The sequence below is a fragment of the Bubalus kerabau genome, chromosome 9 (assembly GCF_029407905.1).
Source record: "Bubalus kerabau isolate K-KA32 ecotype Philippines breed swamp buffalo chromosome 9, PCC_UOA_SB_1v2, whole genome shotgun sequence".
Lineage (NCBI taxonomy): Eukaryota > Metazoa > Chordata > Mammalia > Artiodactyla > Bovidae > Bubalus > Bubalus kerabau.
In genome coordinates, this window is record NC_073632.1 from 31,832,718 (window position 1) to 31,845,700 (window position 12,983).

At 41.8% G+C, this 12,983-nt stretch overlaps 1 protein-coding gene across 2 annotated transcripts in view; it reads left to right on the forward strand.

The window, feature by feature from the left end:
- The first annotated feature begins 374 nt into the window (after positions 1-374).
- Positions 375-12,983, forward strand: part of ECHDC1 (ethylmalonyl-CoA decarboxylase 1) — a 53,217-nt gene continuing 40,608 nt past the window's right edge. The window contains exon 1 of one of the 2 annotated variants that reach the window (XM_055534945.1): positions 375-643. Coding sequence is in view for 1 of the 2 variants with exons in the window: in XM_055534943.1 (XP_055390918.1) it covers positions 693-702 (10 nt within the window). In the remaining variant the exon portion in view is untranslated. Of the gene's footprint in view, positions 703-12,983 lie in introns of both variants that reach the window. The other variant, XM_055534943.1, reaches the window with a different exon arrangement.

The window sequence follows — 12,983 nt, forward strand, 5'->3', positions numbered from 1 at the left end:
TTAAGCTAAAAAAAGAAAAGGTACAGCCTTGGTAACTTCTCTCCCCTCCCCTTTGGAAATTCTCCTGAACTGTCTTTCTTCTCCTCCACGTTTACATGGAAGCCTGAAAAAAAGCAGGACTGCAGGATTTCAGAGCTTAGGGGGCCCAGCCCTGCGTAGCGAAGCTCGGGCCCAGAGACCCGCTTTCCGAGCTCACTTACTACACGAGCACCTGCGGGCACCTGGCAGAGAGTGGGGCGCTCCGCGTCGGGGCGGGGCTCCTGGGTCTGGGGTGCCCGCCAAGGAGCGTAAAACCCAGAGGCCAGAGAAGGAGCAGACATTTAACACAGGAACCCGGAAGCAGCGGACCAGAAAGAGGGCGGCCAGCGCGTCCGCGGCGGGGTGGAAAAGCGGAAGGGAAGCCGGACGGACCGGAAGAGGGGCGCAGAGGGGCGGAAGGGAATGTTGTCGCCAGTGGGGTCTTCAGGTCCCTGTTGCTGCGGGAGCTACACTTTAAGGAGCATGTCTTGGCGAACCCTAGCAGTCACTGTGTAATGGACTTTAGCGCTTCTTCACTAGAATTCCAGACGGCGACCCGCGGGGCTTCGGCGGCACTGTCCGTGTGAGGCCCTGCCGCAGGCCCACTGCCCTGTGCTGGGCGCAGGTACGCTGTTCAGAGCGACGCAGAGCCTTTTGCCCGGTGAGGGAAGGTGATGGAAAAAGGTCAGTGGAACTTTCCTGTGAAGGTGAAGAAATAGCTGATGTTGACGTTTTCAAAAGGATAGAGACGCGTAATTTCAGTGCTGAATTTATTTAAATTTCATTTAAATGCTGAATACTTTCTTATTCCTGTACTCAGTTGTTGTTCAGTGGCCAAGTCGTGTCGGACTCTCTGGGACCCCGTGAGCTGCAGCACACCAGGCTTCCCGGTCCTTGAGTATCTTCCTGAGTTTGCACAATCTCAAGTCCATTGAGTTTGTGATGCCATCCAACCATCTCATCCTCTGTCCGCGGCCTTCTCCTCTTGCCCTCAATCTTTCTCAGTAGTGTTAAAAAAAAATAAAAGACGAAAGAAGATAATTTAGGTGATACATTTAAGTTCACACTGCCATGAAGTGGGCAGCCTCCTTTTGGAGAAATGCAGAATCAAGTGGAAGGCATGAAGCTTTCAAGATAAAAATAAAACATCCAGTTCTTTTACCAGTAAAATGGGCTTATTTGGGTGTAGCCAAGGAATTGGAGTTGGGACCAGCGAACTATAGCAAAAGCCATGGATAAGTTCAACAAAGGAGAAGCCCATTATGTTAAAGAGAAGAAGGAGGAAGTTGAAAGGAGTTGTTTTGAAGAAAGTCCCTGGGTTGAGGTGAGAGTTCAGGTAGTGATGGTTTCTCATAGGCTAAGTAGCTAGGTACACAGGAAATGTTCCCTTCTAGTGGGTCTGTGAGTGATGCTCTCTTGTTGGAGTATGTAATTAACAAGGAGTAATTGATGCCTCCCTTGGCCGTGTGTCCTTCCAGCTATTTTAAACGATTTTTTTTTTTTTAATTCAGTTTGACGTTTTCTACTTTTCTCTGAAAGCATCGCTGATGAAGAGGCAGGTTTTCTAGTTTCAGTGGCCTTTGTCATTCGGTGCCAAGAAGGACTTCTTGCTGGGTGTTGGGCCCCACCTTGGTGGGAAAGTGCACCGATTGGAAACCTATTGAGAAAACCTAACAAGGAGGAGTAGGAGGGAGAAATTGCGATCCTAAGATCTTAAATCGTTTGAGATCGTTCTGATCATTTTGAAATGTGGAGCAAGCCTCACCTTGTTGAACAAACTGGTTATACAAAGATTTGACAGGCAACAAAATACAGAACTTAAAATAGTTATACAGAGTTAGAAGTTTAGAACCAAATTGTGTGATGGTTCTAAACAAGGACCTTAAGCCTGAGAGTAGCCGATAGAAGAAATCATGTTGGGAAAGGGGGAGTGTCAGGTGACCCTGTTGGAAGTGGTCTTTCTCTCTGATTCTTCTATGCAATTGAGTTTCTGCTTCTCTAATCATGTTTTCTTTGACATTTACTCAGACCCAAGGGAAAAAAGGCTCTTCCTACTGAGCCAAACCTGGAGTCAGGTATGCTTCCTGGAAGTTCCCACTCAAGGTGAACATGTATGCATACATACTAATTCGTTTGAGTTGTCTCTGACTCTTTGTGACCCTATGGACTGTAGCCTGCCAGGTTCTTCTGTCTATATGATTGTCCTGACAAGAATAGTGGAGTGGGTTGCCATGCCCTCCTCCAGGGGATCCTCATGACCCAGGGATCTAACCCACATTTCTTACATCTCCTTCACTGGCAGGTTCTTTATTACTAACACCACCTGGGAAGGCCATTAAAATAGTATTGTTATTTCAAAAGAACTGTTTAGAACCAAATGTATTACCCAATAATACAGGCCGTAAGGTTGCAAATTCAGAAACCATGAATCTAGGTAAGAGTCCAGAATAGTTAATAGTCCAGACAAAGAAAAACTTAAGTGAATTCTGGAACTTCTAACTCTTAAAAAAAGAAAAACAAACAAAAAAAACTGGCAAGTGAAAAGATTAATTTGTCATGGAGATTCTGAAAGGCCATAATCAAAAGAAGAGGTTGTCCCCTCTCACTATAATTTGAGAAATACCAGTAGGTATGTTGGGTGTTGTCTTTCCGTGAAAGAGAAAAGCAACAGTGACAAAATGGGTATACAAGCCTGGTCAGGTCATCTTTGGAAAGCTAGCTGCTTATTTTCCTAGTGAGTTTGATTTAGGCGTTTCCAGTGTTTGTACTGGAGAAGGCAATGGCACCCCACTCCAGTACTCCTGCCTGGAAAATCCCGTGGATGGAGGAGCCTGGTAGGCTGCAGTCCATGGGGTCTCTGAGGGTCGGGCACGACTTGAGTGACTTCACTTTCACTTTTCACTTTCATGCATTGGAGAAGGAAATGGCAGCCCACTCCGGTGTTATTGCCTGGAGAATCCCAGGGACGGGGGAGCCTGGTGGGCTGCCATCTATGGGGTCACACAGAGTCGGACACGACTGCAGTGACTTAGCAGCAGCAGCAGCAGCAGCAGCAGCAGCAGCAGTGTTTGTACAGGACCAGCTGTCAGGTGCAGTCTTCTTTAGCTGTGAGATGTGTACTCATGTTTCAAGTCCTTGAAGTTTGGTTACCTTCCAGGTCGTGAGGAGGACCTGGTATAGACTGTTCTAAGGAAATTCAAGAGCAGTCTTTTTTTCCTACTGATTTCAAACCAGAAAAGTGGAAGAAAATTGAAAACATTAGTTTGAAGAGGAGTAGCCAGACATGTAAGGATAGGAAAAATATTTGACCAAAGAGTTACTTTGGGTACCTGCTGCCAAGAGCTGGCTCATTGGGAAAGACCCTGATTCTAGGAAAGACTGAGGACAGGATGAGAATGGGGCGACAGAAGTTGAGATGGTTGGGTTGAATCACTGACTCAATGGACATGAGTTTAAGCAAACTCTGGGAGGTAGTGAAGGATGGAGAAGCCTGGCGTGCTGCAGTACATGGGGGTCACAAAGAGTCAGACATGGCTGAACAACAACAGCAGAAGAATTTGGAATCCAGTCCAGCATATAGGTATGTAACAAAACCTTGAAGATCATTGGTAGGACTAGAACTTAATATCTGTGTAAGTGAAAACATGATTTCTTTCTCCCATGTTTATCCTTTTATTAAAGACACTCATAGTAAAATTATCTTGTTGGTATTGAACTTGGTTTGATTATTCACATAAATGCCATGAAAATAGTGACTGACCATATAAGCTCTTTTTCAAGTTTGTTTTGCTTGAACCTTGTAAACAAGGTATCCGGCCAGTTTATTTATTTATTTTTCTTGAGTAGGTCCTTAAAGCTGTCTGGTCACATCTGAGTCTATGTACACCTTTCCTGAGTATGATAATACAGCCAAAGCTATGGTAATATAGCCAGTATTTCCAGTGGTGTCTTGTTACGAGGAGAACAGATTCCCAGTGAATTTCTGCAAATATACATATTGTTATGAAAAAAAAAAAATACTTAGGTTTTCAAATTCTGGAGGAACCAGGAAGGGAGGAAAAAAAAATAAATGTTTTAACCCTTGTTGTAAGATACATTTTCTTAAAGGAGAGGAAAAAAAGGGTCCTTTAAGTCCAGTTCTGTACAATATCTTAAATTTATCTAATACTTTCATCCTAGAGTATTTGTCAGAATCTTTTCCATGAATTTCTTTGAAGATAAATACATTTGCAAAAGCCTCAGTGTATAAACAATAATTGTGTATAAATGACAAAAGACTTAAAAATAGTAATAATTAAAGATGAAGGTTCAATTTAATGTAATCGACAAATTTGTTTGGTCATTTCTGTGACCACATCTTTAAAACCATGGCTGTATATCATCAGCCTGTTTATTTAACTTATGTGTAGAGTACGTCATGAGAAATGCTGGGCTGGATGAAGCACAAGCTAGAATCAAGATTGCTGGGAGAAATATAAATAACCTCAGTTATGCAGATGACACCACCCTTATGGCAGAAAGTGAAGAAGAACTAAAGAGCCTCTTGATGAAAGTGAAAGAGGAGAGTGAAAAAGTTGGCTTAAAATTCAGCATTCAGAAAACTAAGATCATGGCTTCTGGTCCCATCACTTCATGGCAAATAGATGGGCAAACAGTGGAAACAGTGACAGACTTTATTTTTGGGGGCTCCAAAATCACTGCAGATGGAGGCTGCAGCCTTGAAATTAAAATCACTTGCTCCTTGAAAGAAAAGGTATGACAAACCTAGACAGTATATTTAAAAGCAGAGACATTACTTTGCCAACAAAGGTCCATCGTGTCAAAGCTATGGTTTTTCCAGTAGTCATGTATGAAGGTAAGAGTTGCATTATTAGAGAAAGCTGAGTGCTGAAGAATTGATGCTTTTGAACTGTGGTGTTGGAAAAGACTCTTGAGAGTCCCTTGGACTGCAAGGAGATCCAACCAGTCCATCCTAAAGGAGATCAGTCCTGAATATTCATTGTTAGGACTGATGTTGAAGCTGAAACGCCAATACTTTGGCCACTTGATGCGAAGAACTGACTCATTGGAAAAGACCCTAATGCTGGGAATGGTTGAAGGTGGGAGGAGAAGGGGACGACAGAGGATGAGATGGTTGGATGGCATCACTGACTTGATGGACATGAGTTTGAGAAAGCTCTGGGAGTTGGTGATGGACAGGGAGGCCTGGCGTGCTGCAGTCCATGGGGGTCTCAAAGAGTTGGACATGACTGAGTGACTGAACTGAACTGATAACATTATACTAGAACACATGAGAATTGTCAGAATTTGCATACAATATCTAAAATTTCATACAATATCTAGATATTTCATACAATATCTAGATATCTACAATATCTAATATTTAAATAGCATTCATGTATACAAGATAACCTAAGAAAGTTTATTATAATTTCTTTGACAAAGCTTCCCATAAAATTTGACATACCAAATAAACCTAATTACCATCTCCTTTTATAAGAAGAGAGAACGTGTTCTTTAAGAAGTTCTAGGGGCCCCTCTGGACATTCCTAAAGTTATTTTCAGGTCAAAAAAACTTAATTTAGAGTTTGAATTTTGGGGGGAAGTTTTCAAAAATATCAAAAGGTTTTGGAAAATTCAACAAATAGGATTACAGAAGATTACAAAACACTAAGTATCTGTTTAATCAAAATGACAAAAAGATTTCAGAAGATAAATAGAGAAGGTTACATAGCTGCAAAACAAAAAAGCCAAACCAAACCCTTAGCTCTTCTTTATAAAAGAGGCTATTTTTACCTTAAAGCACCTGAAATAAATGTGATTAATGTTTTGCCAAAATTTTCACTTTTGTCTCAGGTTCAAAGGGTTTGTTAACCTAATAAGCCACTCATTGTATACAAACTAAATAATACCAATATTTATTAGAGAATTTTCTAGCTTACTTTCAATATACAGTAACATTGAAGAGAGAAATAGAAATAGCAGAGGATACATCATCAAATTGGGTTTTAACCAACATCCAGACTCAAACAGCGCTGGGAAGTCCCATGACACAGCACATCTGGAGTCCTAATTGGGAAAAGGTCCTAGGTAGCGCATCCACTCTGGAAGAGACTTCAAAGACTGCACTTCAGGGTTCCCGCTTATAATCCTAGGACACAAACTGATATCATCAACCTGTGAGCAAATTGCAGCTCTGAGTTCCTGTTTGTCCTTTAAACTTGGAATGTTGTTAAGCCCAGGGCTTGACTGGCCACCCTGTCTTGAGGGGCTCAACAGTCTCAAGATTCGTCCCCTGTCTTACCTATGGTGCTGCAATTCTTACAGTACATCATGAGAAATGCTGGGCTAGAAGAAGCACACACTGGAGTCAAGATTGCTGGGAGAAATCTCAATAACCTCAGATATACAGATGACACCACCCTTATGGCAGAAAGTGAAGAGGAACTAAAAAGCCTCTAGATGAAAGTGAAAGAGGAGAGTGAAAAAGTTGGCTTAAAGCTCAACATTCAGAAAACTAAGATCATGGCATCTGGTCCCAACACTTCATGGAAAATAGATGGGGAAACAGTGTCAGACTTTATTTTGGGGGGTTCCAAAATCACTGCAGATGGTGACTGCAGCCATGAAAGTAAAAGACGCTTACTCCTTGGAAGGAAAGTTATGACCAACCTAGATAGCATATTGAAAAGCAGAGACATTACTTTGCCAAGAAAGGTCTGTCTAGTCAAGGCTATGGTTTTTCCTGTGGTCATGTATGGATGGGAGAGTTGGACTGTGAAGAAGGCTGAGTGCCGAAGAATTGATGCTTTTGAACTGTAGTGTTGGAGAAGACTCTTGAGAGTCCCTTGGACTGCAAGGAGATCCAACCAGTCCATTCTGAAGGAGATCAGCCCTGGGATTTCTTTGGAAGGAATGATGCTAAAGCTGAAACTGCAGTACTTTGGCCACCTCATGCGAAGAGTTGAGTCATTGGAAAAGACTCTGATGCTGGGAGGGATTGGGGGCAAGAGGAGAAGGGGACGACAGAGGACGAGATGGCTGGATGGCATCACCGACTGGATGGACGTGAGTCTGAGTGAACTCCGGGAGTTGGTGATGGACAGGGAGGCCTGGTGTGCTGCAATTCATAGGGTCGCAAAGAGTCAGACACGACTGAGCGGCTGAACTGACTGAACTGTGGTCCTAGTGTGATTAGATTGAATAGTTTTCTGTGATTATGGTTTCAGTGTGTCTGCCCTCTGATGCCCTCTTGCAACACCTACCATCTTACTTGGGTTTCTTTTACCTTGAACGTGGGGTATCTCTTCACGGCTGCTCCAGCAAAGAGCAAAATGGTGAAGGACAAGGAAGCCTGGCTTGCTGCAGTCCATGGGGTCACAAAGAGTTGGACATGACTGAGTGACTGAACAGCAACAACAGAGTCCCTGAAAGGGGAAAATTCCTAAACAAATTGCAGGTCATAGCCCAGCACAGTTCCAGTGGGAACAGCTTAATTTCAAAGGAGTTGGGCCAAATGCTAAGTGCGTGAGTGCTCACAGGAAGGATAAAGCCTTTAATACAGAAAGTTATCTACTGGAGGTTGTGTCAGTTTGGATTTGCTGAGGAGGCAGCCCTGGCAGCAGTAGCTGTATTTTGTGCCTAGAAATTGATTCCAACCGTCAGTAGTGTTCTCTGGGAATGCTATAATTGTTCTTCTCACTGCCCATATTAAGTTATCTTAAGTAAAATTTGCATCATTGATTTCATGCAGCCAGCTTTTCAACAATAAAAATGAAAAACTCATTTTTGGTAAATGTTCTTTCATTCTAGTATTCTTTTTGAGCCTCAAAAATTCTTTTAATACTGCACACACACATGTAATTGTGAAATCAGCTGGGGGAGGGAGGAGCATAGTAATAAAACAGCTGATCTTTTCTTGATAGTTTATTAGTCTGACCTGAAAGATGAGTAGATCTTAGTTAGCTGGTGAGTTGGCAGTGATAAGCATTCCAAGAAGAGAGACTAGCTTGCATAGAAGAGTGGAACTGAAACAAGGTAAGTGGTGGGATTAATGAACAGGGTAGGTGGAATTGACTTGTGGAGAGATTCTTTAGCCTGTCTTGTGTTGTGGATTCTCAAGCCTTGTGTGCCGAATTGTTATTGGCAAATATTATTTGTCAAGTATTGTACCAGGCATTCGGAGAAGGCAGTGGCACCCCACTCCAGTACTCTTGCCTGGAAAATCCCATCGACAGAGGAGCCTGGTAGGCTGCAGTCCATGCTAAGGGTCGGACACGACTGAGCGACTTCACTTTCACTTTTCACTTTCATGCATTGGAGAAGGAAATGGCAACCCACTCCAGTGTTCTTGCCTGGAGAATCCCAGGGATGGGGGAGCCTGGTGGGCTGCCGTCTGTGGGGTCGCACAGAGTCGGACACGACTGAAGTGACTTAGCAGCAGCAGCAGCAGTACCAGGCATTGCAAATGTCCTCTTGCAGCTAAATCTAGCGGGAAGATTTGGTTAAAGGAGTAGTTACAGCAAAGTGTGAGTGAAGGTTAATGAAGGATCTAAACATTGTGAGAGCAGACAGAGTATTTTGTGTAGTTGAGGGTATTAGAGGAGTTGATTTGGAGTTGCTTTGAGGAAGAAAAAAGTGTAATGGGGAATCACATACTCAGAGGGTTGGAATGAATAGAACAACTGAAGGATATGAACAACTGAAAGAAGTTCATTTTGGCTGGCAGGAAAAAAGGTATGTGTGGCATACTCAGTACATGCACAGTATAGTGTATGACTCAAGTAGTGAAACTTGAAGGTTAATTAAGAAAGAAAGAAAGTGAAGTTGCTCAGTCTTGTCTGACTGTTTGTGACCTCATGGACTGTAGCTTACCATGCTCCTCCATCCATGGGATTTTCCAGGCAAGAGTACTGGAGTGGGTTGCCATTTCCTTCTCCAGAAGATCTTCCCAACCCAGGGGTCGAACCCGGGTCTCCTGCATTGTAGGCAGATGCTTTACCGTCTGAGCCACCAGGGAAGTGAAGTGTTAATTAATGACAGCCTAAAACCAAATTCAAATGCCAAAAATGGGTCATATGCTGACAGTCTGAAATGGAATAGTTGTGATTTTTTGTTTACTCCCTGCCTTATGCTTATTTTTTTCTTGCTCAGTATGTGTTTGTGTTTACTTTCTGGATATTTCCAGCACCTGATGAAACAGGTTACAGCTTCTGAGAGAACAGAGAGCTTAGTCTCTGTGTAGGGAAGGGAGCTTCCTTGTTTGCCTTTGAAAAAGTTAGAAAACATGGAGAGAGTGAAACCTTTGATCTCGGATCTCTTCTCTTTCCCCTTTCTGATGGCATGGTTATGAGCTTGTTCAGCTGGGCTGAGTCTGGTTGTGGTAGGACAGCAAAGCAACCAGCAGGATGGATTAGCAACCCTGACAGGCTACAGTCCATGGGGTCACAAAGAGTCAGACATGACTAAGCAACTGAACTGAACTGATCCATGTGATTTGTGGTAAGTTGCTCAATCGTGTCCAACTCTCTGCAGCCCCAAGGACTGTAGCCTGTCAGGCTCCTCTGTCCGTGGGGATTCTCCAGGCAAGATACTGGAGTGGGTTGCCATGCCATTCTCCAGAAAGTATTCATAATAGGCTCTTATCCAGTGTCAAGGATTGGACCCCTAATCTTGGAATCGGCAAACTTGAGAGGCTTAGCATTGTACTTGAGTTTCTCAGGTACTACTCTTTGCCACCAACAAGGGGATCTGAGGAGAGAAAAGAAGGGAGAGTTAGTGGAAGGAGGACAGGAGTTTGAGGGGGCCAAAAAAAAAAAAAAAATGGAATCAATAGAGGAAAGGATCCATGAGGTTTTTATTATGAGGTTTCCATGGAAAAATGAGTATATCAAAGATGTCCAATGAAGCAAAAATATTAGTGACATAATGTTTAAATTTGGTAATGATTTAAGTGTAAAAAGGTACATCTGATGATGTCTATACTGATTGCCCTTGTTTTGGATATTGGGGTGGGGTGCCATGCTAAGTCACTTCAGTCGTGTCTGACTCTTTGCAACCCTATGGACTGTAGCCCCAGCAGGCTCCTCTGTCCGTGGATTCTCCAGACAAGAATACTGGAATGGATTGCCGTTTCCTTCTCCAAGGAATCTTCCCGACCTCGCATCTCTTAGATCTCCTGCATTGGCAGGTGGATTCCTTTACCACTAGCGCCACCTGGGAAGCTTCATTGGAAGTGGTGGTGGGGGGAGATGTATGTGAAGACAGAACAGGCAGACTCCTTACAATTAGAAAAGATATGTTGTTTATTGATTCTATTATCCCTTCATAATAATTAAAAATGCTAATGATTTTACAAGTCTTACTCCTTCTTATTTTCTAGTTTAACTCTTTTTTTATTTTCCCTAAACAGAATACTATGGAAAACATAGGCAACATTTTTCTTTTTTTAAATAGCCATCTAAGTTCTCATCAAGTTTCTTTGGCACAGTTCTCTTACATTAAAGTCATGGTCAACGTGGAAAAGACCTCACCCCCAAATGAATTTTACATTTAATAGTCTCTTCTATATATGACTATATATAACTTATCACTCGGGGCAAAACGTGCAGAGAGCATATTCTAGGCAAAAGCCAGCTTGGTCATGTTGTGTTTGGCTCTCTCTGTGTAGGCCCCTCAGTTTTGTGAACTGATCTGGCCAGTGACCTTGAGAGCTTATTTTTCCTAGACTAGAAGCAGGCCTAAGAAACCATGAGCCCTACAGCTTTAATCTTCTTCAAATGCCTTCCCAAGATAAAGGCAGCCCCTGGTTCCATGTCCCACACAAGCTGAGAGGCAGAGAGGGGAGCATGAGAGACAAGGCAGTAGAGATGAAAAGGACGAAAGAAGGGAAATCAGAACAAAGAAAATCCAAAGCGGCAGTAGTACCAGTGGAAATAGTTTCACTCTGTTGCCTTCTACGGAAAGCTGTAGTGCTGTGACTGAATTACTTATCTTGGCTCAAAACCAATAGTTTTGTTCTTTGGAAGAACGACCGGGGAAAGTAGATCAAGTCATGAGTTCTCCACTTAAGTTTTCCGCTAACAGTTACTAGGTCTTAGGCTCAGTACTTCCTGGGTAAAATGCCTCTGATTCTGAGAAAGTCAGAGAACGTAACTGCCTCGCTCTAACCCTTGTGAGAGAAATCGTTATATAGTTAAAATATGAAGTACACTACTAACCAAATCCTTGTAAAATGTGAATCACTAACCACAGACATTATAAGTAGGTAATGTCTTATTATCTGTAACTTAACTTCATTTCTTAAAAAGTGTCTATTTTTATTAATGATGTGGTAAAGATTGTGTTGTATGCCAACCTGATTTGTATACCTGAAAAAAAAAAAAAATCAGACCCACAGCTCTTACCCTTCTTGTGAAGAGGGGTAGGGACTCCTAAGCTGGGGATGATAGTGGAGTGGTGGTTCTGCATCAAACTGACCAGGGGCCAATGAAAGGGAGACCTTCTTCTCTGGCTGACTCTAATACCCTTAAGCACTTAGAGCTACATATTCTGGACTTGGAATTCCTAAAATCCCCACAATGAAATAAACTTTTTCTGTCTGGTAGACAGAGATCTTTTATTTAGTTTGGGAAATGATGGTTAGGTATACAGTAATCACTGGGCTTCCTGGGTGGCGCTAGGGGTAAAGAATCCCCTGCCAGTGCAGGAAATGCTGGAGATGCTGGTTTGGTCCCTGGGTGGGCAAGACTCCCTGGAGGAGGAAGTGGCAACCTACTCCAGTATTCTTGCCTGGAAAATTCCTTGAACAGAGGAGCCTGGAGGGCTAACAGTCCGTGGGTCACAAAGAGTTGGACACGACTGAGCATACAAGAATAACAACTATAGTAATCCCTATACAGTAATAACCACATTAGGTGTCATTTAGTACCACAAATGTTAAATGTAAAAACTCTGTGTGCTAAAACCATGAATAAGATGTGGCCCCTGCCAATAGGGAGTTTTTAAATTTACTGGAGGCAGGAGCATCATTATGAGTCATCATAATTTACTGGAGGCAGGAGTGTCTCTAATTCTTTCTTAACTGGTTTCTGGTCATACATCAAGTTTTAAGAAATATTATTACCTTTAATGAGGACACTTCTTAGTTTTCAGAACTGCAAGAGACTACAGATACCTATGTGGCCACCTATAGCAATATGTATGTTCTTTATTAAATATCTTCTATGCAAAAAACAGAATACTTAGAAAAATTAGTTTTGAAATTAGTGTTTTAGAAGATTGGGAGAGATTATTGGTAAAGGCAGAGACACCTCTCCATTCCAAATTTGAAATGGTATCCTTTAATAAAAAAAGTTTAATGAGAAATGTAGCATACTTGCACATAGTTTAAAAAGCATAAGAAGAGTTTAAAGAACAGCAACAACAAAAATAAATACCTGTTTATCCATTGTCTAGGTTAGGAAATACAACACACTCATTCTGAAACCTAACTTTTTCAAAAGTATGTTAGGTTAGCTTTCTTTATGTCTACGTTTATTTTCATTCTAGCCACTGTACTGAAACCTGATTTCAAATTTAAGACAACAGTCTTTTATAGAAGTAATTTAGGAATAATAATATCACAGTTTCATAACAAATATTTTTATTTCATCAGATACATATTTTATGTAAAATATATTCTTACCTGTTCAAAAGATTTGTGATTCTGGGCAGCTGTTTAGTTACTTGAAGTGATGCCTCAAGTTTTAAAGCTTTTTAATAAATTAATATTATGCTATAAAAATATATGTATTTATTTAGAGAAAAAGAGTAAGAACTTTGAGGTCTTTCCTATTGCTTCAGAATTTGACAGTAAGTAGGTGACTCCCTAGAGGAAAGCTTCACATATAGGTAAGCTTTCATTACTTATGAAATGGAAATGTGGGCCTTGTTTCTTGTTTTCTTAGATTTGTTTTGGAAGGGGA